The sequence below is a fragment of the Theropithecus gelada genome, chromosome 10 (genome assembly GCF_003255815.1).
Source record: "Theropithecus gelada isolate Dixy chromosome 10, Tgel_1.0, whole genome shotgun sequence".
NCBI classification, from domain to species: domain Eukaryota; kingdom Metazoa; phylum Chordata; class Mammalia; order Primates; family Cercopithecidae; genus Theropithecus; species Theropithecus gelada.
The window spans coordinates 55,396,238-55,421,577 of record NC_037678.1 but is presented as its reverse complement, the minus strand read 5'-3'; the positions used below and the strand labels follow the sequence as shown (position 1 = coordinate 55,421,577).

General features: G+C 46.5%; 1 protein-coding gene across 11 annotated transcripts in view; it reads right to left on the bottom strand.

Moving 5' to 3' along the window:
• Positions 1-25,340, bottom strand: part of ZMYND8 (zinc finger MYND-type containing 8) — a 148,597-nt gene that overhangs the window by 25,182 nt on the left and 98,075 nt on the right. For 7 of the 11 annotated variants that reach the window (XM_025398362.1, XM_025398367.1, XM_025398364.1 and 4 more), the window contains 4 exons: positions 14,677-14,829; positions 11,411-11,920; positions 4,124-4,504; positions 1,665-1,855 (listed from right to left, as the gene is read on the bottom strand). In XM_025398362.1, the coding sequence (XP_025254147.1) occupies positions 1,665-1,855; positions 4,124-4,504; positions 11,411-11,920; positions 14,677-14,829 (1,235 nt within the window). The remainder of the gene's footprint in view (positions 1-1,664; positions 1,856-4,123; positions 4,505-11,410; positions 11,921-14,676; positions 14,830-25,340) is intronic. The other 4 variants (XM_025398368.1, XM_025398371.1, XM_025398372.1 and 1 more) reach the window with 1 other exon arrangement.

Sequence of the window (25,340 nt, the reverse complement as noted above, 5' to 3'; positions counted from 1 at the left end):
AACAACCATCCTCAATTATTTTCATCCATTCTCTCTGAAAACTAGAACTGTTTACTCATCAGTATTAATAATCTACTCATCAGTAAAGAGTAAATTATTACCTACTTAGTAATTTACTAAATAATCTCTTGGCCGGGCGCGGTGGCTCAAGCCTGTAATCCCAGCACTTTGGGAGGCCGAGACGGGCGGATCACGAGGTCAGGAGATCGAGACCATCCTGGCTAACACAGTGAAACCCCGTCTCTACTAAAAAATACAAAAAAATAGCCGGGCGAGGTGGCGGGCGCCTGTAGTCCCAGCTATAGGGAGGCTGAGGCAGGAGAATGCCGCAAACCCGGGAGGCGGAGCTTGCAGTGAGCTGAGATCCGGCCACTGCACTCCAGCCTGGGCGACAGTGCGAGACTCCCTCTCAAAAAAAAAAAAAATAATAATAATAATAATCTCAGTAGATTATAAATCAATAGCTATTGTTAAGTTATTGATAATAACTGAGGCCAATAAAAAGAAAGCCCAACTATGTGTTAAGCACTTACTGCATGCCAGGCACTGTTCTAGGCCTTGGCAGTAAGCAAAACAGATCAAAATCCCTGCCTTTGCGGAGCTGACATTCTGATGGTTATTATTACTAATGTGGTCTAATGACAAGGTACACAGTACATCAGTCCAGGGCACTCTCACATGACGCTGAGAACCGCAGATGGTATCTACCTGAATTCAACAATGACCATAAAAGCACTTGGCAGGCCGGCCGTGGTGGCTCACACTTGTAATCCCAGCACTTTGAGAGGCCGAGGTGGGTGGATCACCCGAGGTCAGGAGTTTGAGACCAGCCTGGCCAATATGGCAAAACCCCATCTGTACTTTGAAAATACAAAGATTAGCCAGGCATGGTGGCACATGCCTGTAGTCCCAGCCACTTGGGAGGCTGAGGCAGGAGAATTGCTTGAACCCAGGAGGCGGAGGTTGCAGTGAGACAAGATCGTGCCACTGCACTCCAGCCTGGGCAACAGAGTGAGATTCCATCTCAAAAAAAAAAAAAAAAAAGCACTTGGTAAATTAAGAGAAAAAAAGAAGGGGCCTGTGCTGAGACAGTGACCATGAGTTTGCCCACAACAGGCAATCCTGCCCACCAGGCCACTTAATAGGGACTGTGCCCCAGAGGGCAGGAGAAGAGGGAGAGGGGGTCCCCTCGGTCCCCCTCCTCATCCATCTTGATTCCTGGAAAAATTAAAGTGTGGGCATTTCACCTTGCCAGTCTCATGTTTAAGACTCTGTCACTTCTGCTCCACATGCAAAGCTCTAAATGCAAACCAAACCCCTGGTCAGTTGTTCACTGAAGGATCAGTCATGTGTTCCAGTGCCTTAATAAGTGACTTGAATTCTCGAAGGTAATTCTGATTATATGTCATTTGCACTTCATAAACTGACTTTAGAATCTAAGCCCACTTGGATTAAGATTCAGTCCATTCCAATGTTTCTCTGTTAGACCCAAATGAAAGAATGTGGTCTTGGAGATTCTGTTTAAAAAATAAAAAGGGTCTTCCTTCCTAAACACTCCCTAAAGCCTAAGAGGTTAAGACGCTCATGCTTCCCCTTGCAAGGCCAAGGTTCTGGCAACCTGCCAGATGCCTGCCGTCTCTGCGGCAGCTCTCCCATCCACTCACTTTGCTAGTGTACTTGGCAATATCAGCGGCGACATCGGCTGAGGCGGTGGCGATGGGCAGGTCAGCGTTCACTGAGGACACAAGGGTGCTCGTGGACCCCGAGCTGGTGACCAGGGGCGATGACTGTGTGCTGGTCACCAGGGTGATGGTGGACGTGGACGGGCTCTGTGTGATCTCCTTCTGCTGGACAGCTAGGAAGGCAAAGCATCCTGATTATCCCACGTGGGAAGGACCCGTCCCAGCATAGAGCTGTGGTGTAGAAGCAAAGCCCCTAATATACGTCCTGAGAACTTTTCTACTTTTAAATGACAAAGATGCTCCCCTTGACCAAACTCTATCCAGGTTTCTCGACTAGGCCCTAACCTTGGCCTGGAAAGACTTGAGCAAACACTGACAGTTTCTAAGAGCTCAAGAGTGCATGCTAGGATGACCCCAAACCCCACTTAAGGCACCTGCCTGGGAAAACTCAGTGCTGGCAAAAGAACTGACAGTTTTCTTCCAGCCAACACCTGAAGACAGGACTTCAGCATCCCAGTCTCTATGGGAGAGTAGGGGCCCAACTTCATGAAGTGCCCGTTAGCAAATCGAGATGGGTTTCACAAAGACCAACCCCTCATCTTGCTTCTGTGATGTTTAACTTCAACGACTTGCTCCCATCCCTACTCCCTCATTCTCTCTTTAAAATGCCCAGTCACCTCTGTACAAATCAAAGTTAATTTCAGTTTATGTTAGACTCTTGCCCCATTACAGTAGTGTATAGGCCCTACTTTGGTGTAAGACTATCTGAAGCAATGAGCCTCTTTTTGGCAGCACTCTTTTTTGTTTTTTTTGTTTGTTTGTTTCTCTGGTTTTTTTTGTTTTTTTTTTTTTTGAGACAGTCTCACTCTGTTGCCCAGACTGGAATGCAATGATTCAATCTTAGCTCACCGCGACCTCCACCTCCAAGATTCAAGGGATTCTCACACCTCAGCCTCCTGAGTAGCTGGAGTTACAGGCATGTGCCCAGCTAGTTTTATGTTTTCTTTTCCATTTTAGTAGAGATGGGGTTTCACCATGTTGGCCGGGCTGGTCTTGAACTTCTGGCCTCAAGTGATCTGCCTGTCTTGGCCTCCCAAAGTGCTGGGATTAGAGACATAAGCCACCGCGCCCAACCCTCTTCTTGGTAGCAATTAAACTCCCCTGGGGAAGCCTCCTGCTTACGAGATACAAAGACAGAAGACAGGAAGCAGGAATCCCAATCTCAAATATCCTAGACTTGGCTTTGCCCCACCAACTTTTTAAACAGCAAGATTACTCCAACTGTACTCTCAATTTTGCCTGGCCAATTTTTCAGGACCCCACTCCCTTGCCATCTTTGAAGTGTTTCACTGGGGGCCAATTCAAGACCTGGCCACCTTTCAACCTCACGTCCTGCTGCTCACGAACCCCACTCACAGGGGCGCACTCACTATGAGCTTCCGCTGAAGAACCCAGCCTTTGAGGATCTAGATGCAGGTTTCCTGATAGAAAGAGATCTACATCAATGCTCACAAAAGCCAGACAAACTGGTATCAACCAGTCAGATCAGCACTGTGTTTGGCCTAATTTCAGCTCCAGATGGAGCCTCCTGTAGGGCTGGTGGGAGTTCTGATTCTGCAACTTCAGCAAGTGGTTCTCGAGGCTGGCTCATCTTTTGTGCGTGACGAATTTCCAGTTACTAAGGTAACCTTCGCTATCAACTTCTCGCACTGTACTTTTTCCAAAATAATTCCAAGAGGTTCCCTCATGTGCACAAGGAAATTTATACAAAGATATTCACTGCAGCACTGCTCACAGTAGAAAAAAAACTGAAAGCAACCTAAATACCCATCAGGAGGGGAATGCTTTAAATAAACTATGGAATACTACGCAGCAGTCCGAAAGAACAAGGCAGGGCTGTATGTGCTGACATGGATGGACCTCCAAAACATGCTAATGGGTGGGGGGAAAAAAAAAAGCAAGTATGGTACCATTTTTACGTTTTAAAAAAGAAAAAAAAGGGGAAAAAGGACTAATTTTATGGCATCATATACATGACGCGCACATATATACATACAGATATGTATATATACATATACATGCATACATGCATAGAAAAGCCTTTACAACGGTTGATACTGGTCACTGTGGAAGGGAGAGAATGAAATGGAAGGTAAACGGGACAATAAACTTTTATGTAAAACTTTCTGCCCCCCTTTTAAGAAGAATATATGCATGTATAATTTATAAAATGAACAAAAAAACTTTTTGAAAGTAAAAAAGCAAGTAGCAAAACACTTTTTAAAAATAATGCCAAATGAAATGTGCAAGGCCTTCAAGATACAATGGCCAGGAAACAAACGAGAACTAAAAAAAAAAAAACAAAAGAGTAATGACTTTCTCCTGTCGATGTGGCAAAATGGGAGCGGGCGCCACGGAGAACAGAAGGGGAGGCTCGGTACCTTTCACAGCCTGTCTGGTCTGATATCTCGTCCCCTGGGAAGACTGAGGCTGCTGCTGCTGGTTTTGCTGCTGCTGCTGCTGCTGCTGACGCTGCATCTTCTGCATGTGCCACTTTTGGGAGGACGTTTGAAACTTACTTGATGAGTTCCACACGACCCGCTGCACGGCCGGGGCAGTCTCCTTCGGTAAAAGCGGCCTCTGCTTTTTCACCGGGCTTCCTGTGGCGGCGGGGGCCGGGGCCGTGACGGTGACCGTGGAGGACGTGCTGGTGGTAGCTGTGGCGCCAGCCGCGGGAGTTTGGGCGGAAGAGCGGGTGAGCACCGGCGTTTCCGGGGGAGACTGGCTGCCCGCCGTCGTGGATGGTGGAGCTTTACCTACAACTAGCCAATGCATGAAGAAAAAACAAACAAAAACCGCGATTTCACTCAGGTTCGCCTGCAGGGTCTTGACGCCAGCAAGTTCTGGGTAAAACCTACGAAAGCCAGGAAAGCCGAACCAATTCGACGTGCCAGGCACACCGCGCTGGAGGAGTACATTCTCACCTAACGCTGAGGCCACTTCTGCTGCGTCTTCCATCTCCACGAGCACCGGCCTCCTTTACTGAGCGCCGGCTCACATCTGAGATACAAGTCAACACCTCTGGGGGCCAATGAGGCAAACTAGACCCGGCTCCTATGCTCAAGCTCCCCTACACCTAGTGGACAACGCAGTGAGTGAACAGATTCAATCTATGTTCACGCCCTTTTCGCAAAGTTAAAATCTAGTTGGCACCTTGAGAGAGGCCCAGCGGAAGTGAATCGAGAGATGAAGAGAAATTCTTTGGCTAGAGAAGGTAGAAAGCAATACTCCAAAGAACCAGATGGCCTCCGAATGGTCAAAGAAGTAAGTAACACTCAATCACCCAGAAAGAAAAGCATTCTTTTTATCTCTTCTGATTCCCTCCAGGACAAAGTCTGAAGGCGGTACTGATAGCCATGACAATACCAGGAACACAAATTCTGCCCCAAGGCCAGAACCTTCCCCCAACGTAATGGTACTGATCTAGGATTGAGTAGCATTGCTTTGGTTTTGATTGGATTTACTCCTGTCACCAGCTTTTATGTATACTGTGCGCTACTGTTCTTATTGGGTGGTGTTCAAGTCTAAAATGAGTTTTATACTTGCAGATGGTTTTTTCAGGGGGAATTTTTTTAATAAAAAAATAAATTGAGGCCAAGCATGGTGGCTCACGCCTGTAATCCCAGCACTTCGGGAGGCTGAGGCGGGCGGATCACCTGAGGTCAGGATTTTGAGACCAGCCTGACCAACATGGCAAAATCCCGTCTCTACTAAAAATACAAAAAACTTAGCCAGACGTGGTGGTGCACTTGGGAAACTGAGGCAGGAGAACTGCTTGAACCCGGGAGGCGGAAGTTGCAGTGAGCCGAGATCGCGCCACTGCACTCCAGCCTGTGAGGCAGAGTGAATGAAACTCCTTCTCAAAAAACATCACTAATAGGCTGGGCCCAGTGGCTCATGCCTGTAATACCAACACTTTGGGAGGCTGAGGTGGGTGGATCACAAGGTCAGGAGTTCGAGACCAGCCTGGCCAACATAGTGAAACCCCGTCTCTACTGAAAATACAAAAATTAGCCGGGTATGATGGCACATGCCTGTAATCCCAGCTACTCGGGAGGCTGAGGCAGAAGAATTGCTTGAACCCGGGACGCGGAGGTTGCAGGGAGCCAAGACCATGCCATTGCACTCCAGCCTGGGTGACAAGGTGAGACTCTGTCTCAAAATAATAATAAATGAAAAATAAATAAAGAGTTTATTTTATTTTATTTATTGAGATGGAATCTCACTCTGTTGCCCAGGCTGAAGTACAGTGGCACTATCTTGGCTCACTGCAACCTCCGCCCTCTGAGTTCAAGCGATTCTCCTGCCTCAGCCTCCTGAGTACCTGGGATACAGGCGCCTGCCGCTGCGCCCAGCTAATTTTTTTTATTTTTAGTAGAGACGGGGTTTCACCATCTTGGCCAGGCTGGTCTTGAACTCCTGACCTCATGACCACCCACTTCGGCCTCCCAAAGTGCTGGAATTACAGGCGTGAGCCACCATGCCCAGCCTATTTTATTTTATTTTTTAAAGAGAGAGAGTTTTGCTATATCACCCAGGCTGGGCTCAAGTGAGCCACTTCAGCCTCCCGAGTAGCTGAGACTATATGGGACGTGCTACCGTGTCCCGTTTTAAATGTGCTTAATTATATGTTTAAAGAATGAGATTCTTGGCCTGGTGCAGTGGCTCACACCTGTAATCCCAGCACTCTGGGAGGCCGAAGCGGGCAGATCACGAGGTCAGGAGTTGGAGACCAGCCTGGCCAACATGGTGATACCCCATCTCTATTAAAGATACAAAAAATTAGCCGGGTGTGGTGGTGTGTGCCTATAATCCCAGCTACTCGGGAGGCTGACGCAGGAGAATCGCTTGAACCCGGGAGGCAGAGGTTGCAGTGAGCCGAAACCGCCCCATTGCACTCCAGCCTCGGTGACAGGGCGAGACTCCGTCTCAAAAAAAAAAAAAAAAAACACAGATTCTTTAAATAAAAATATTAAGTCAAAAATTATACAAGCAGGACTTGAGAACGGGAAAGACAATGAATGTGAATGACTCAAGTTTGAAAAATACTGCCATATGGAGTATGTCATCTTGGAAGAGCTGGGCTGGTAAGGAATAAAGGGTAGGATTTCAACAGGCGGAAAGTGAGAATCTAGAGGGAACAGCATCAGCCAAGATATGTGTAGGAACAGAAAGCATTTGGGTAAGTGAGGGCAGGCAAGGAGGAGGGGCTGGAAGGCAGGTTAGAGCCAGAAGCACTGAGCAACAGGTAGAGGGGATGACCACATGGGTGCTTATTTGTAAAGGTGGCTCAGTTATGGATGCATAGGCCTCAGCCCCCGGTTAGGTGAGCCTGTGCCCCAGAGAGGATATCTGGGGAACACACACCACACCCAGGTACAAGCTAGCACCCCTGATCTTGGACTATGCTCCCTGACATCAAACTCCTTTAAATAAGGATTATGTCTGTCTTTTTAATTTTTTTTTATTTTTTTTTTTGAGACGGAGTCTCACTCTGTTGCCCAGGCTGGAGTGCAGTGGCGCAATCTCGGCTCACTGCAAGCTCTGCCTCCCTGGTTCACACCACTCTCCTGCCTCAGCCTCCAGAGTAGCTGGGACTACAGGTGCCCGCCACCACACCCGGCTAATTTTTTGTATTCTCAGTAGAGGCGGGGTTTCACTGTGTTAGCCAGGATGGTCTTGATCTCCTGACCTCGTGATCTGCCTGCCTCAGCCTCCCGAAGTGCTGGGATTACAGGCGTGAGTCACTGTGCCTGGCCTATGTCTGTCTTTTTAAGATCAGTATTACCCAGAAAAAGACATGAGCTTAATTACTCCAAGGATTTTCATTCAGTAAGCTGTGGGTTTTAAGAAGCCAAGGAGAAGAGACAAGCTGACTATTCTGACTTCAGGGGGAGTTCTCGATGGTTATCACTTGTTGCTGGCCCTCCTACTTCCCCAGAGAGGAGAATCCAGCCAAGCTGGTCGACAAGAGCCCAGGGTGGGTCCAGAAGGAGGACTTCCTGCAGTGAAGAACTCCGGTGCTTCCAGGGCCACCTGCCAGATATGGGGCACTGTCCCCGCCTCTTCCAGGTGCAGATGAGGTGTTGAACTGGGCCCTTCTAAGAGGAGGGCACGGGGGCAGTGCCTTAGCAGAGCTTCTAACCTGCATAAGTGCCTTCAATGCCTTTTTTTCCTGCCACATCACCAAAAAATATACTGTTATTGTTGATTAGCTAGCCTGTCTCCCCACTGTAAGGGCAACCTCAAAATGGTCGTTTTTCTCTCTCCTGATTTGTTCTCCTGAAACAGCCAGCAGGGCAGAGGGGTTACTGCTCTGCAGTGATCACAGCTGGCTCTCTGCCAAATAAAGAACTGGCGTATACAATCTGATAAGATTCCAGGCTCAAAATTGTATGGAGTTATTTAGATACCAAAATATCTAAATTTCTAGGAATCCTGATGGTTTATGGAGACAAAATGAGGCTATAGGAAATTTCATTTGTCCCAGAAATTTGGAGTACATAATCAATCACCTGTAGCAAAAAAAAAGGGCAAATTTTTTTAAAGGGTCAGCACCTGAGAAGCTGCCCTATCAAATTAACCTACTTATTCCTGAATCTGTCACTGGTCACTGTTTTTCATTTATAAAGCAACGACTTTTTAAGAGAAAAATTAGCATCCCCTTTGTAGAAGGATGGAAATTACTAATGTGCCAGTGAAAGCACAGCAAAGAGTCTTTCAGTGTACTCTCTTTGCTTCTGTTCTGAGGTTACTAGCTATAAAAGCTGTTTTGCCATCTGAAGATTCATATTCTACCCATAACTGCATCCCTAGTGGAAGGTGAGCTGGAGGTCACAACAGCGCAATCCAAAATGCCCTTCACTTACTAAACTCTTAAGTGAAAACACATCATTGAAAAGATGCTCTCTAGCAGAGCCCGACATGAAAATTTTTCAAGACCCAAACCACCATCAGCTCTGAATTTAAGATCAATTGGTTTTGCCCCAAGCCTTAGGAAGCTACTCTAACTGAACTGTGTTTTAGAATCATCTTCAGCTTAATTGTCCACTGTCTACTAAAGCTTCCTGGAGAAATTCCCTTCAGACATCAGTGTGAGGAAGAGCTCTACTTCTTTTAATCAACTAGAATGGTTTTTTATTTTTCAGAAGGTATGAGATCTTCTAAGGTACTGTGTTTCCCATTCTGCTTTCAGAGCCAACTTCCCTAACTCTGAAGGTTGAAATAGTACAGATTTCTGTATAAAACCTTTCCCCAGACCACTTGCTATTCTACTTTCACTTTCCTTTTACATGGATGTCTTTATTTTCATCTTGTTTCATATGGTTATGTATCCTTGTCAATCTGTTGCAAATTCTTTCTGGAAGAGGTAGGACGCATAAAACCAATCAATCAAAAGATCAGTTCCAGAAAGAAAGATCAGTATAAATATGTCATTCGTAGGAGCACTGCCATCTGCACCCAAATATTCCTACAATCCTCATGAAATAAATACTACTCCTACTCCTATTGTTCTCTGCAACAACAGAGACAGTCTCTCAAACCCCAATCCACGACATACTCATAATTTTTCAGAGGTCATCTATAAATCTAACAGATGGGTCAGGATGGTTTGATGGCCTATCCTCCCTCCCTTATGTAACTACATCTCTCTCTTCCTCCACTGCATCTCTCACAGACATTCTCTTTAGCTGAAATGCAGGAATCCTCTCTCACTCTGACAGCTGAGGTTCCAGAATTGACCATGGATGGTCAATTCCAGGTTGACCATAACCACAGCAGAAAGATTCTCAAGGCCCATCCCTGACTTGCTTTAAGCCACCAGACTACGGAAATCCCAAAGGACATGGAGTTACGTCTTATTCAAGGGTTTGATTGACAGGTTAGCTCCTGATAGAAGTTAGGCACAGTCAAGATTTAAACCTGGCTATCCCTTAAGTTACTCGCCACATACGTAAGGTTTTATGGCTACAACCTGTCATCTGTCCTTGGGCAATGTTTCTTCTAGGCCCTCAGTTAATTCTTCAGTGTCTTTACTGAGCATGTTGAATCCTCTAACCTACCTGCCAAGCCAACCGAAAAATGTGAATACTTTGTCAGTGGGAAGGACATCCTTCCGATCATTCACACACCCCTTTTGAGGGCTTGTTAACATGCCCAGGCTGCACTACGCTGTGGGGTAGTCACTGCTGGTTCAGAATATAACAGCAGCCTCTGAGACTCAGGGGATATTTGACAATAACTGATTGCCACATTTGTGATTGCCACAACTGGGCAGGTAAGGCTGCCATCTGGCTGGTAGAGGCCAGGGATACAGGAAAATATCCTCCAATACACAGGACTAAGAATTATCCAGGGCAAACTGTCAGAGTGCAAGGTTGTGAAACTCTGGACTCAGTTAAGGTAGATGCAGTAAGATTAAAAGATTAACAGCCAATATGGCCAGACGCAGTAGCTAATGCCTGTAATCCCAGCACTTTGGGAGGCCGAGCTGGGTGGCTCACCTGAGGTCAGGAGTTCGAGAACAGCCTGGCCAACATGGTGAAACCCTGTTTCTACTAAAAATACAAAAATTAGCGAGGCGTGGTGGTGGGAGGCTACTCCCAGCTACTTGGGAGGCTGAGGCAGGAGAATCACTTGAACCCGGGAGACAGAGGTTGCAGTGAGCTGAGATTGGGCCATTGCACTCCAGCCTAGGTGACAAGAGCCAAACTCTGTCTGTCCCCCCAAAAAAGCCAATACACATATCTACCATACTTCATTTTCTAGTGCCCTAAGAAGCACTCAGTATTCTGGCACCCCACCCAAATAGTGTCCTACTATTGTAAGAAAATATACTTGGAGATGCCTAGGTGGCATGAGGGGAGGAAAGATATGCTGCAATCATCAAAACCTTTGAAATGAACACTTCTTTTTTTTTTTTTTGGAGAGGAGTCTTGCTCTGTCACCCAGACTGGAGTGCAGTGGCACAATCTCGGCTCACTGCAACCTCCGCCTCCTGGGTTCAAGTGATTCTCCTGCCTCAGCCTCATTAGTAGCTGGGATTACAGGCACCTGCCACCACGCCTGGCTAATTTTTGTATTTTAGTAGAGACGGGGTTTCACTATGTAGGTCAAGCTGGTTTTGAACTCCTGACCTCAAATGATCCACCCACCTTGGCCTCCCAAAGTACTGGGATTACGGGCGTGAGCCACCATGCCCAGTTTGAAATGAACACTTCTAACCATTTAAGACTTGTCAAAAGAGAATGGGATGTCTGTGGAATGGAGCAATGAAGGATCATTTGACAAGATCCAAATGTTACCAAACACTTTGAGGAAATAAATGAGCATATTGGAGAAGAAGCTGCTCACACTAAAAATGACTTGGTCACTAAAAGTAACCACCATTTTCTAAGAGACTTCTCTTTCTGTACTCAAAGTCAATCATATTGGATACCGAGCAGGTTAAAGGTAGGTAGGCCCGTGTTCGAGTCCAGGTCCTGTTCTGTGACTAGCTAGGTAACCTTAAACCAAACACAGCTTCACTGTGCCTCTCTCTGAGTGTGTTAGCGGGTCACATAACTTTTGGTTTGTTTGTTTAAGGGTCATATAAGTTTTGATAGTAAGTGTACGAGGTAGGATTCTAAACCAAATTAAGAAAACTGGAAATGGATACAATCACTTACCATCCTGTTTGGGAGACGGCTCTTTGGGTTCCTTCTTATTTTTTCGACCCTCCCGCCCAGAATGGTCTTCTCCTAAATCTATGACAAGTTCACTCTCTGAATCGGAGTCCAGGCCCAAATGGACTGTTGGGGAATCCGTCTCATCTTTTCCCTTCAGTTTATCCTTTGTGGGGTGAGGTGAAGGTTTTGCCTTTTCAGAAAAGTCCTTCTCAGGCTCAGGGCTGGCCTTGTCCTTGACTGCTCCAGGGTCTGTCTTCTCGCTGGCTGGTGATGTGCTTTTCAGCTCCTCTTTAATCTCCACTGGGTTTGTAGGCTTGGGCTTTTTTTTAACAGCAGATGGCTCTTTGTCCATCCGACAACCCTCTTTGTCCTCTGTGTCTTCCGGCTCGTTCTTGGACTTCTGCTCATCATCACTGATATACTCACTATCGCTACTATCTGACTTCTCAGAATCCTCCGAATCGCTGTGCTCTACGGCCGTATAAACATCTTCCGAGATTTCATTTATGCCTAAATTCAAAAAGAAAACCCAGCATGTGGCGTAGTCACAAAATAAAGAGCAGGACGAAAAATGCAAACACTTTCCACAGCAAATGCTGGAATAAGAAAAGCACATTTCAAATCACATCACATTGGCCTGAATGGGGCCAGTAATAAACCCAAGTGGCAATTGGCTATGGCTGCACTTGCCTTTGGAGAGGGTTTTGGGTGTTAACATTCAACGGAGACACCTACCAACAGACCTACCAACAGAAATTTTAAATTTATATGGCGCTAAATATGTGGTGCCAAATTTTTGCAACGTTGATAACTAATTGGGATTACTGAGAATGAGAGGGCTGGAAGGGAACAGCAGGGATAAGCTGTTCAAACTGATCCAGTTTACAGATTAGAAAACAGAGGCCCAGGGATATCACCTGCCCTAGGACACAAGACAGAGGCCAGGCCAGTACCCTGCGTTCCTGGCTCCCCACCAACACTCTTCCCTTGGGTTTCCAAAGCGTTAAAGTTCTTGATCCTTTGTGTCTAGGCCAAAGAAAATAAGCCAAAGCCTTAAAGCAGAGGTTGCAAACAGCCCACAAGCCACATCTAGCTTGCAGACATGTTTCATGGGAGAGGCACTGGTTTGCTCCACAGGGTATCTTGTCTGCTTTTAATTTACAAATGTGTTGTCCAATTCACAAATCAGGAAATTTCACATAGAAATCAAAGCAGGGGCTTCTGATGAAAGAGCGGAAAATCTAGCTGCTCTGGGTCACCGGCCTGCCAGGCATTGGCTGGGACAGGAAAGCCAATCGCTCCACTAGGCAGGGGACACACTTGTCTCCAGGTGACCCGGGTGCCCGGCCCTCTCTCTTGTTCCCTGCACTCATGTAGAAAGTCAACTGCCACTCGGTGTGCACTGCTCTTCCACTGGTAAAGGAGTCAGGAGAAAAGTCACATACTTCTGTTTCTTTCAAAAGGGAGAAGCACAAACTAGCAGGTTTTTCACAAACAAAATGGGCAAAAGCACATTTCTAACAATAGTTCCATTTAACCCATTTATGGCTCCTGCTCCCAACCATATGTTATGCCATCATACTGTAGGAGATAATACTATATCCTAAACTTTTGGAAAGAGGAAAGAAAACCCAATCAAGTCTGTGCAATCTCTTCATTCTAGAGCAATGGCCACTGTGAATGGTGCCACTGTCCGACCCAGACACACCAAAAAGAAACCTGCAAAAGTATCAGAGCCATGAACAGCCCAGGGCATGGGGGATCAGCAGGATCATTGGGGAATATATCTGCCTCCACCAGGGTTCAATCAAAAACACAAGTCCAGCCAGGCACAATGGTGCGCACCTGTGGTCCCAGATATTCAGGAGGCTGAGGCAGAAGAACTGCTTGAACCCAAGAGTTCAAGGCTAGCCAGGGCAACACGGGAAGAACACAAGCCAAAATACAAACACCCAGATCTGGTATAAGTCTGGGATCCTAGGCTTGTGCTACTGGTAGCTAATGATTGGAAACAAGAACGAAAAGTGTAACCACATATGTGATAGGAAAAGCTTGGGTACTGGAGTCCAAAGGATATGTATGAATTCAAATCCTGCTCTTCTGTTTTTATTACTGGTTGACCCTGAACAAGTTATTTATCTCTCTGAGCCTCAGTTTCTGTATCTGCAAAATGGGACTGATAAAGTATCAACCTCCCAAGACGATCTATATGCAGTGCTTAGCATAGTGTCAAAGGAAACACTCAGTAAATAGAAATAATACAATTCTTATTAGCAATAAAAATAAATCAAGAGCTGGACCAGCTGCATGGAAGGACCCAAGAGGATAATTTAAATGGCTTGCCAAATTTCACCCATGCCACCCAATGTCCTCACCAAACAGGCAACCCAATGGGAAGTGGTGTCCTCTGGACAGCCCCAGATGGTCCCTAACTCTAGCTGCTTTCTCACCTGAAGATGCTCAGAGAAACTTGCTCTCCAGGGGCCCAGCCATCCCTAACTTCTTTACAAATGCCCTCCTAGCTTTACTTACTTATTCAACAAACATTCCAGAGCATCTACCATGTGCACAGACCAAGTACCATAGAGAAGGCAAATCCTCATAAAACAGCCTCCCTGCCCTCAAGGAGCTTCCAGTCTAGATTGGGAGGGACACCTCCACACAAAGGGAACATTGCTACTTCTGAGCAATAAAGTACCAAAGGAGGAGGGCAGATGGGGAGGGCAGTCAGGGAAGACTTCCTGGAGGAGGTGAGATCTGAGCTCAGCCTCACAGAAGGCAGGATTCAGGTAGGCAGTATGAAGGCAGGCAGCACAGGGAAGAGGAAGGAAGGCAACAGCTACAGAAGCAGGGTTTACCAGGTAGGGAGGAGACCAGTCTGGAGGGAAAGGGTTTCGTGTCGGACACCTGCAGAACACACTGACTACTCGTGTGGAGACACTGATGTGTACTGAGAAGGAGAGCAGAGGCAAACTCAGAAGATCCTCATTCTGCTCATAAACCTTGATGCTTCAAACCTGTATCTCGAGTTTCCAGGCTGCTTTCACCAAAGAATAAACTGATGAGTTCAAAGAGCCCCGAATTAACTATCAAGTCTGAAGTCTTTTGCCATGAGTGGAAATATATTTTAGCTGAGCAAATCGTTCAAAGTTAAAGCAGCTGCTAAAAGCAGCCAGGATTCAACCTTGATTTCATCAGGGTAGTATCCCTACCAGTAATGATAACAATGATACTGCTGGGAAAAAAAAACAAAACCAAAGATATACCTAATTGTGCTTTGCAACTCTCTATGGTCTTGTCAAGATTCAGCTGGAACCTGCTACGAATCTGGCGCTTGGGAGAGATGAGAGGAACAGGGGTGGACTGTTGCTGGACCGACTCGCTCAGCTCCTTCAAATCCATTTCGGCTTTGCTTCGATCTGAAAGAGACCATCACACCCTCGTAAGACCAGGCACACACCATGCTCATCACGGAGCTTTGTCCTTGCAAAGTCAGAGCAAAACACACATTTTAGAACATGGGGAAGGGGGATACTTTTTTTGTCATTCGTCCCAACAATATCATCTGCTCAACCACATGGGGTGACATGAAGATAATGGCCCGCGTGAACACGTTTGGCAGGTTTAAACAGTCCACTGAACAATTGTCTGGGTGACTTTCAGTATTTAAAATGGACAATCCCAGCCAGATGGCTCAGTGTGTGGAAGTCAACACCAGTAGGGACCCTCCAAAGACAAAGGTTACGGGCAGATATTCAATCTCAATTTCAGTGAACAAAGCAACGCCGAGCCTGGTCAGGGTGCACTTATAACTTCAGGTCCAGATTGAAGAGGACTTGTATCCAAGAAAGATGGCGACCCCCTCGAAAACACCCTAACAATTGGGGGCCCTAGATGCCTATTTGCCACGGAGGCTTCAGTTTTCATTCTCAGTGGACCTAATCTGGGGTGGAAACTAGAAAGAGTGGGGAATATAAGATAGGCAGACCTTCCAGCCAGTGTGCTGTGGCTCACAGCATCTACGTGAGGTAAGGGGAACAGATTAGCCCTGGATACTCAACCTTTCTCTAACAGGTCTCGCTCTAAGGTCCTCAGCCTAGTCACAGGCAGAGGTCTCTGGGGGGTGACTCAGGCCGGAGGTCCTGTCCCCTCACTTCTGTGAGGGCTCTTTGTAGGACCAGCAGGACAGATTCCAAAGAGTCAGAGAGCTTACATTTCTTGGATTCCTTTCCCACCTACTCCAGCGCCCCCTATTAAGAGTTTTAGTGGCTGCAAAGGTCCCAAAAGCAACAAGCGACTCTGCAGGTGGGGCCTACTGTCCTCCACTGTGCCTGCTACCCTCTGGCATCCCCTCCAACCCAACCAAAGCAAAGTGTGGGGCATCTGTCCTACCCCAGCCGATCCCAGAAAATAAGTCAGAAAGCAGGTGGCATCCAATCAACCCACAAAGAGGAGAAGCCACCTCTGAGCCTGTTCCCAACAGCCATCAGCTTGCTCCCTGGACTTCGTGCTTCATCTCCCTGCTCCCTCCACACCCTCAGGCCACCTCCGGTCACTAGGCTATGAAAGAGGCCCCAGAATCTAGTGTGAGAGCTGGGCTGGAAGTGCTGTTTAAAGCCATCACTCTCTCCTACCTTTTTCCTTTGGCCTGACCCAACCACTTTCCTGTTCACGCAGTAAGGGGAGTTCTCAAACACTGCATACCCAGAAATTAGCTCCTTCAAAGTGACCAGAAGCAGCCTCCCAAAAGCCCCACCCAATCCACTCACAGGTGACCAGAAGCAATAAATTGCTCCAACTTAATTTTATCAGCCCCCAGGATAAGATTAGAAAGGGGTCTTTTCTCAGCCAGTTGTGGTGGAATGCACCTGTTGTCCCAGCTACTCAGGAGGCTGAGGCGGGAGAATGGCTTGAGTCAGGAGTTAGTGGCTACACTGAGCTATGATCACGCCACTGCACTCTAGACTGGGCAACAGAGCAAGAGTTATATTTTTTTTTAAAGGAGGGAAAAGATTGGTCTTTTCCCAAATCACACTTATAGACTGCCCCTCCCAGACCCAGGGAGATTCCAGAAGGTGAGTGCTCAAAGCAAGCAGAGACACTATCCCTGTAATTCAAGAAAAATACCAAAAACAGTATCTGTGTGTGCATGCATGTGTGTGTGCAAGCGTGTGCATATGTATGTACATGTGCACTGATCATGGCTATAAAGAGAGGCTACTAGAGACAGGACTGCAGACATTCACACAGCCACCTCTGAGAGGGAGAAGAACGTGCAACTTTACTGCAGTGGGGCCGGGCACAGTGATTCACACCTCTCCCAGCACTTTGGGAGGCAGAGGCAGGAGGACTGCTTGAGGCCAGGAGTTCGAGACCAGGCTGGGCAACATAGCAAGACCCCATGTCTACAAAAAGTACAAAAAGTAGCTGGGCTTGGTGGTGCATGCCTGTAATCCTAGCTACTTGGGAGGCCAAGGTAGGAGGATTGCTTGAGCCCAGGAGTTTGAGGCTGCAGTGAGCCATGACTGCATCACTGCACTCCAGACTGGGTAACAGCAAGATCCTGTCTCCAAAAAAAAAATTTACTGGAGAAAGAACTAGAAAACTCTTTATACCTGTCTCTATCTGGCAAGAGATCTGAAGTAGCTTAACAAAGAGAAATTATGGAGTAAAATAATTTTAAAAAAGAACAAGGAATGAGGAACATTAAAAGAAAAAGGAGGAGCACCTCTGCCCAGTCGCCCCACCATCTAGGAAGTGAGGAGCGCGTCTCTGCCCGGCGGCTGCACCATCTGGGAAGTGAGGAGCACCTCTGCCCGGCCCCCGCAACATCTGGGAAGTGAGGAGTGCCTCTGTCTAGCCGCTGTGCAACCCTCCAGTTGTGAAGTGGCAGCCTTGTGTGTGATCTTTCTGCCCTCCCCAAGTCCGCATTTTCTTTTTTTTTTTTGAGACGGAGTCTTGCTCTGTCGCCCAGGCTGGAGTGCAGTGGCGCAATCTCGGCTCACTGCAGGCTCCGCCTCCCGGGTTCACGCCATTCTCCTGCCTCAGCCTCCCGAGTAGCTGGGACTACAGGCGCCCGCCACTGCGCCCGGCTAATTTTTTCTATTTTTAGTAGAGACGGGGTTTCACCATGGTCTCGATCTCCTGACCTTGTGATCCGCCCGCCTCGGCCTCCCAAAGTGCTGGGATTACAGGCGTGAGCCACCGCGCCCGGCCCCAAGTCCGCATTTTCGACATTAAAGTTTACTTTTAAATTAAAAGTTTATTTTAAAAAAACAAAAAAGAAAAGAAAAATGCCAGGTATGAGGGCTTGCGCCTGTAATCCAGCACTGTGGGAGGCCAAGGTGGGAGGATCACTTGAGGTCAGGAGTTCAAGACTAGCCTGGCTAACATGATGAAATCCCGTCTCTACTAAAAATTTAAAAATTAGTCAGGCATGGTGGTGGGCGCCTGTAATCCCAGGTACTCAGGAGGCTGAGGCAGGAGAACACTTGAACCCAGGAGGCGAAGGTTGCAGTGAGCCGAGACCGCACCACTGCACTCCAGCCTAGGCGACAGAGCAAGACTCTGTCTCAAAAAAAAAAAAAAAGAGAAAGCCCAGATTAAAGAGTTCCAGTAGGCAGGAATCAAGGACTTAACAGCTGACTTGCATGCAAATGTGACAGCAAAGCGGGAGGGATTTGAGGCCTCCCTCAGAATTTCCACTTTCAGAAATGAAGAAGCGTGCTAGATTCCAAAGGGAAAAGCCAGCCTTTTCAAGAATAAAGATGGAAATGTATCTCACAAAAATACTTTCCATGGCTACCCAAGTGACACGTTCATCAGTGTCCTCAATATTCCTATATACTACTAGATTACACAGTCACTGAAAAAATTTACAAAAGAGAACAAACTTTCTCTGTAAAAGCCTGGAGAGGGCCGGGAACAGTGGCTCACACTTGTAATCCCTGCAATTGAGAGGCTGAGGTGGGCAGTTCCCTTGAGCTCACATTTGAGACCAGCCTGAGCAACATGGTGAAACCCTGTCTCTACTAAAAATATGAAAATTAGCCAGGCATGGTGGCACATGCCTGTAATTCCAGCTACTCAGGATGCTAAGGTGGGAGGATCGCTTGAGCCCAAGAGGCAGAGGTTGCAGTGAGCCGAGATCACACCACCGCACTCCAGACTGGGCAAAAGAGCCAGACCTTATCTCAAAAAAAGAAAATAAAAGCCCAGAGAGTAAATATTTCAGGCTTTGCAGGCCATACAGGCTCTGTTGCAAAAGCAGCCATGAACACTACATAAACAGATGGGTGTGGATGTGTTCCAGTAAAACTTTATTTGCAAACACAGGTGGGGGCCAGATTTGGCCTGAAAGCTGTAAAATCTGCCATCTTCTATACTAGTCAAGTGACTGCCAACCCTGGCTGCACACCAAAATTGCCTGTGAAGTTTTAGAAATTCCTGAGGCCTGAGCCCCATCCTCAGAGACTCTGACTCAACAGGCTGGGGGGAAGGCCTGGGCATCATGATGCCTTTGACAACCTTGCCAGGAGGTCGGGCGCAGTGGCTCATGCCTGTAACCCCAGCACTTTAGGAGGCCAAAGAGGGTGGATCACCTGAGGTCAGGAGTTCAAGACCAACCTGGCCAACATGGTGAAACTCCGTCTCTACTAAATATACAAAAATTAGCCAGGCGTGATGGCACATGCCTGTAATCCCAGCTACTTGGGAGGCTGAGGCAGGAGAATCACTTGAACCCAGGAGGAGGAGGCTGCAGTGAGCCGAGATCACACCATGACACTCCAGCCTGGGCAATAGAGTGAGACTCCATCTCAAAAAAAACAAAACAAAACAAAACAAAAAAACACCAACAATAAACTTGCCAGGTGATCCTAATTGGCAGGTAAGGCTGAGAACCCCTGTATCAGACCAATCTTCTATGTGAGTACAGAAAACTCACCATTTGTGTGTCTGTGTTAACAGGACCACCTTTCTAAACCTTAGGGTCCATAAAGAGACCTAAGACTTCACCTGAATAACTGAGACCTGCACGTCTACACATATGCCTACAGTAAATGCGACCCATTAACTTTAGCCTAAAAAGATTGAGCACTGGAATGTTCATAATCAAGAAAAATGCAAAAAAGGTAAATTACCTCATTTTACAAACTAAGGTTTCTCTGGTCAATAAGCTGCTGTTATGTTTATTCTTGTTAGAATAAACCACCAAATGGCTGGGCGGCCCAGGCCCTGGAAGCTGACCTTCAGGAGTTTAACCAAATGTAATAATCTTTCTCCAAACCTGCAGCTGCATTTGACGCTCCTCTCCTCCGTGGAGAGAAAAGAAGAGCTTCACTTTCTCATTTAGCTCATGTAGCTTATCGGGACTTCTTCCACCCCTGCCCTTCTATATCGGGAATATCTTCAGAATCCACCCTTGCTGCCAACATTTTGAACTTTTCAGCTGATATGAAGACAGCTTAGGCTATAAATGGAAACCAGGGATGAAAAATACTCACGCTAGAGAAAAAGGCACGATCTTATATTTCTGGAGGGAACATAAATCAGAACCACCTCTTTAGAGGGCAGTTGGGCGATACCTCTCAAAATGTCGCCGCATGTGGCCTCTGATGCTCAATTCCACTTCTAGGAATTTATCCTATGGATTACCCTCCCACGTGGGCAAAAGGGTTCTTCATTGCAGTTGTCTTCAATAGCAAAAATGGAAAGAAGCGTAGCGTCAGTAAGTAAGGCGCCTGAATAAATGTTACAGTTTACCTTTAAATGGAATTAAATACAGCTGCTAAAATGAAACGAAGGCTGATTTCTGTGTGTTGATATGAAAAGCCAACCTGTTTCATGAAAAAGCAACAACTGGTGGAGCACCTTAGCACTGCTGTAGGGGAGCCAAGAAGGAAATGGAACATAGCTGGGAATACTATACATTCTCAGGGTTTCTCAACAGTGGCACTATTGATATTTGGGTCCTGGATAATGGGGGTGGGGTGGGGTTGAAAGGCTGTCCCGTGTGTTGTAGGATGTTCAGCAGCATCCTGGCCTCTACCCCCGATGCTACTAGCACCTACGTACCAGTTGTGACAATAAAAATATCTGCAGGCCGAGTACAGTGGCTCACGCCTGTAATCCCAGCATCTTGGGAGGCCAAGGTGGGCAGATCACTTGAGGTCAAGAGCTTGAGACAAGCCTGGCCAACATTGTGAAACCCCATCTCTACTAAAAATACAAACATTAGCTGGGCGTAGTGGCATGCGCCTGTAATCCCAGCTACTCAGGAGGCAGAATCAGGCAAAGGTTGCGGGGAGCCAAGATCGTGCCACTGCACAGCAGCTTGGGCAAACAGACCAATGGTCCATCTCAAAAAAATAAATAAAAGAAAAATAAAAATATCTCCAGACACTGCCAAATGTCACCTGGGAGATAAAAATCACTCAGAACTCATGCTGTATATCTAGAAGGGCTCTAGAAACTAAAAACTTTCAACAGTGGTGACATGTAGGAAGAGGGGTATAGAGACAGGTGGTCAGAGGTTATAGACACACTGGCCTTTCATGAAATGTCCTTCTATGCTTTGAAATTTTTGTTACCATATGTACTCATAACTTATAAAAACAAACTCTATAAAAGAAAAATTTAAGCACTTCTTTTTCCATTAAAAAAAAAAAAAGAGACAGGGCCGGGCGTGGTAGCTCACACCCCAACACTTTGGGAAGCCGAGGTGGGTATATATATATATATACACCATATACTCAGTATATATATACCATATACATATACTCAGCATATATATACCATATACTGAGGTCAGGAGTTCAAGACCATCCTGGCCCACATGGTGTACTAAATACAAAAAATTAGCTGGGCCTGCTGGCGCATGCCTGTAATCTCAGCTGCTTGGGAGGCTGAGGTAGGAGAATCACCTGAACCCAGGAGGTGGAGGTTGCAGTGAGCTGAGATTGTACCACTGCACTCTAGCCTGGGCAACAAGAGCAAAGCTCTGTCTCAAAAAAAAAAAAAAAAAAAAGACAGATCTTTGTTCTAAAGCTGAACACAAACTACAACGGATGGACTTCCAGGAACTACAAAATGGCAGCTCCTTCAAGGGAGCAATATCATTTAGACAAGAGACCCTAGCTGGCCATGCGTGGTGGTTCACGCCTGTAATCCCAGCACTCTGGGAGGCTGAGGCAGGAGGATTGCTTGAGGACAGGAATTTGAGACCAGCCTGGGAAACAGAGCGAGACCCTGTCTCTATATTATTAAAGAGAGAGAGAGAGAGAGAGAGAGACCCTGGCAGACACTATCTTTCAGGCAAAGCCAAACAGAGATCTTCCCCACTTCATTCACTCTAAAGAAAATCAAGACAACATCTGAAAAATCTGGGCCCAGGCACTCCATGTATGCTCTCAAAGAAGGCCCGACTTCCAAGATGCCGCTTTGTGCACAAAAAGAAAGGAGGCCTCCTGTCAGTAACAGTGGAGAAATAAACAGAAAGGCTTGGGGTGTGACGATGTTCCCGGGCCCTGCCTGCATCTTCAACAGAGCATCAAGGTGCATTTCTCTCACTAACAGGACTACTGACTGCTGAGTTTGTTCAGTTCAAAGTAAACACCCTCTGTGAATTAAGAGGAGATGGGATCAGCAGAGAAAGCAAACAGGAGTCTGGAAGAAGAAAAGGACCGGGCCCACCTCTTCTCTTCTAGTCTCAGAAACTCATTTCTATTTATGGCTTATTTATAATCACTGCTGAGTCATACAGGGTGCTCGTAATAATACACTGGGCTCAGCTCCTTGTTTTTTAGTGAGGAAAGGAGAGGCCCCAGAGAGCAAATGAGGGGAAACAGTGAATTAGCAACCAGGGCAAGAACCAGGTCTCTGTACAAACCTTTCCATCTTGTACCATATAGTCATATACCATACACACACACAAATACCATATACTATATACCACACATATATATACTCATATGCCATATACACAAATACATACATATGCTCACCATATACACACACACATACAAATACCATATATTCACATACCATATACACACTTACCATATACTCATATACCATATACACATATATATACCCATATACCATATGCTCACCATATACACACATGCAAATACAATACACACATACATATATACTCATATACCATACACACACATACATATAATACTCAAACACATATACCCAGTATATACACACACCCATATACCATATACTCATTATATACCATACACATACTACATATACTCAAACAAATATACCCAATATACCCATATACCATATACTCTCATACCATATACACACATACATATGCTCATACCATATAGCCAATATACATACATATACCATATACACACATACATATACTAAAATACCATATACCTATATACCGTATATTCTTAATTACAGTATAACAGCATAATATAATTATAGTATAGTATAAATAAAAAACTAACAACCTATGGATTGTTTTTGTATTGTTGGTTGTATGTGTTTGTCTGGCCCAGATAGAGTTTTGGGGTTTTGTTTTTGTTTTTGTACCACAGGGTCTCACTCTGTCACCCAGGCTGGAATGCAGTGATGCAGTCATAGCTCACTGCAACCCTGAACTCCTGGGCTCAAGCAATCCTCCTGCCTCAGCCTCCCAACGTGCAGGAATTACAGACATGAGCCACCAAGCCTAGCCAGTTTTTGTTTCTAATGAAATTGACTGCCAGCTTTTAAAAACTAGGAGAGTTCCTGTAATAATCTAGAGTCCTGTTTTTCTTGACAATTCAGTCTGGCAATGCGGGTTAAGCTGGCAAAAGCCATATCCTTTACAAATTCCAAAACTTCACCCTATTCCCTGGCCCCAAAAAAAGCTGACGTATCCAATAGGCACAGGAGACATTTAGGTATCTCAGCTAAGAGCTCAAGCTTTGCAGCAGACAGGCCTGGGCCCAAAGGCCGAACTCTACCACAAACCATGGTTGATCCTTGGGTAGGTAACTTGCTTCTCTGTGCCCCAGTTTACACTTCTGTGAAGCAGAGATATCACCTACTTTAAAAGGTTGTTGTAATTTTTTTTAAAAAAATAGTTTTAATTTACAGACAGTAAAATTCACTTTTGGGGGAATAAAGTTCTATGAGTCATAACACCTGCATAGATTCCTGTAACCACCACCACACCAAAACACAGAGCAAGTCCATCTCCCAAAGAATCCCCTCCCAATGTGTAGGCAAACCCTCTTCCACTCCAACCCCCGGCTATCACTGATCTGTTCCCTATCTCTGTAATTCTGCCTTTTCTGATATATATTTTTTTTAAATCCTGTTTTGTTAGCTACAATAATTTCATCATTATCCAGGGTGCTCCCTTTCATTCTCCCTGTCTGTGGAAAGTAGTTCCATGGCTGACAGACAGAATCAAGCCCCATAAAGCATTTGCTCAGTCATTTGCCCATAGCATTTGCCCATAAAGCTGGGCAGTCACTGAGAATTCCTTAACATTGCCCTCTTTGTTCGGATCTCCTCCCCACCCACAGCACTTCCATCGGTCCCTGGCTGATCCTCTTCCCGTTAGGTCATTGCAATCGCAGCCCACAAAGCGCCCACATTCCCAATGCTCTTGTTCTTGCTGACAAAGATAAGAAGTGCGTCCTGGGACCGGAAGAGCTTCCAGGGGAGACACAAGAGGGCCTCGGTTCCCCTGGTGCCCACACACCACCATGCCTGCCCACCAAGACACATGACAGGAAGAAAACTTTCACTCTCACAACAGATCAAGCCAAACTGAAAGACCCACAGTGTCACGAGGAAGCCCAATGACCACCCGGTTTCAGGAAAGAGCTATTCTTGACAAGCATGACTGGCAGAGAGGAAATGTCACTGTGAGAACGCCTCCAAACAGCATTTCTTTTCGGGGTGTGGAGGTGGAAGGAGGGTGTAAGAAAGCAAACCACATACTTGGGAACAATGAATGTTCCCAAGGAAGCACATGGGTCCCTTTTCACTCAAGTGAGGAACCAACCGGTTGATCTGAATTGGAGCCCTGAAAGCAACTGCCCTGACTATTCTATTACATCTGGGCTGTACTCACAGATGAGCCAGGATTGGAGCCAGGCTGTGTTCCGGCCCTGCTGCCTCTGGGATCCTGGGCACCCCATGCCTCCTCTCCAGACCTCCCTCAGTTTCTCCATCTGAAAATGGCACTGTAGGACAAGATGGACCTGGAGGGCACCAACCACCAAAGGCGTGGAATTCACACGAGCGTTACTGGGCACAGGTGGCCGCCCTTTCTTTCTGAAACCCCGATACTGGAGCTTCAGGGCAACACACTCCCCTGGTGTGGCTCCTCCACCCCTTGCTTCTCCTCCTCAACCAGAATTCAGGGCCTCACTGCTGCTCATTGCTCTACTCCTGACTCGCAACCTCAGTAAGCCAATGGGGCTGGAGTCTTTGCTGAGTGAGGCTGTCCTATGCACTGGGGGATAATTAGCAGAAACTCTGGCCACCAATCATTAGATGCCAGCAGCGTCCCCATCACCCCCTCAAAGTCATGAGAACTACCACTCTAACCCAATCCCACGTACACATCGAGATTCCCAGAATTATACCTCCTGCCTGAACCCGGCCACAGGGCACCCTAATTCCTGCCTCCAGCTGCCCTACTGACCTCTCCACCTAGGGGTGTAACAGCAGCTCAAATTTACAGAATCTAAACTGGATCCCTGACTTATCCTGCCATACCCAGATCTGTCAGCACAATTACTGACACAATCTAGAAATTCTCTGTTGTGGGGCCTGTTCTACATGTTGTAGGATGTTCGGTGGTATCCCTGGCCTCTCTCCACTAGGTGCCAGGAGCACCCCAACCCCAGATGTGACAACCAAAAATGTCTCCAAACATTGCCAGGGGGTGGGGAAGTATTACAGA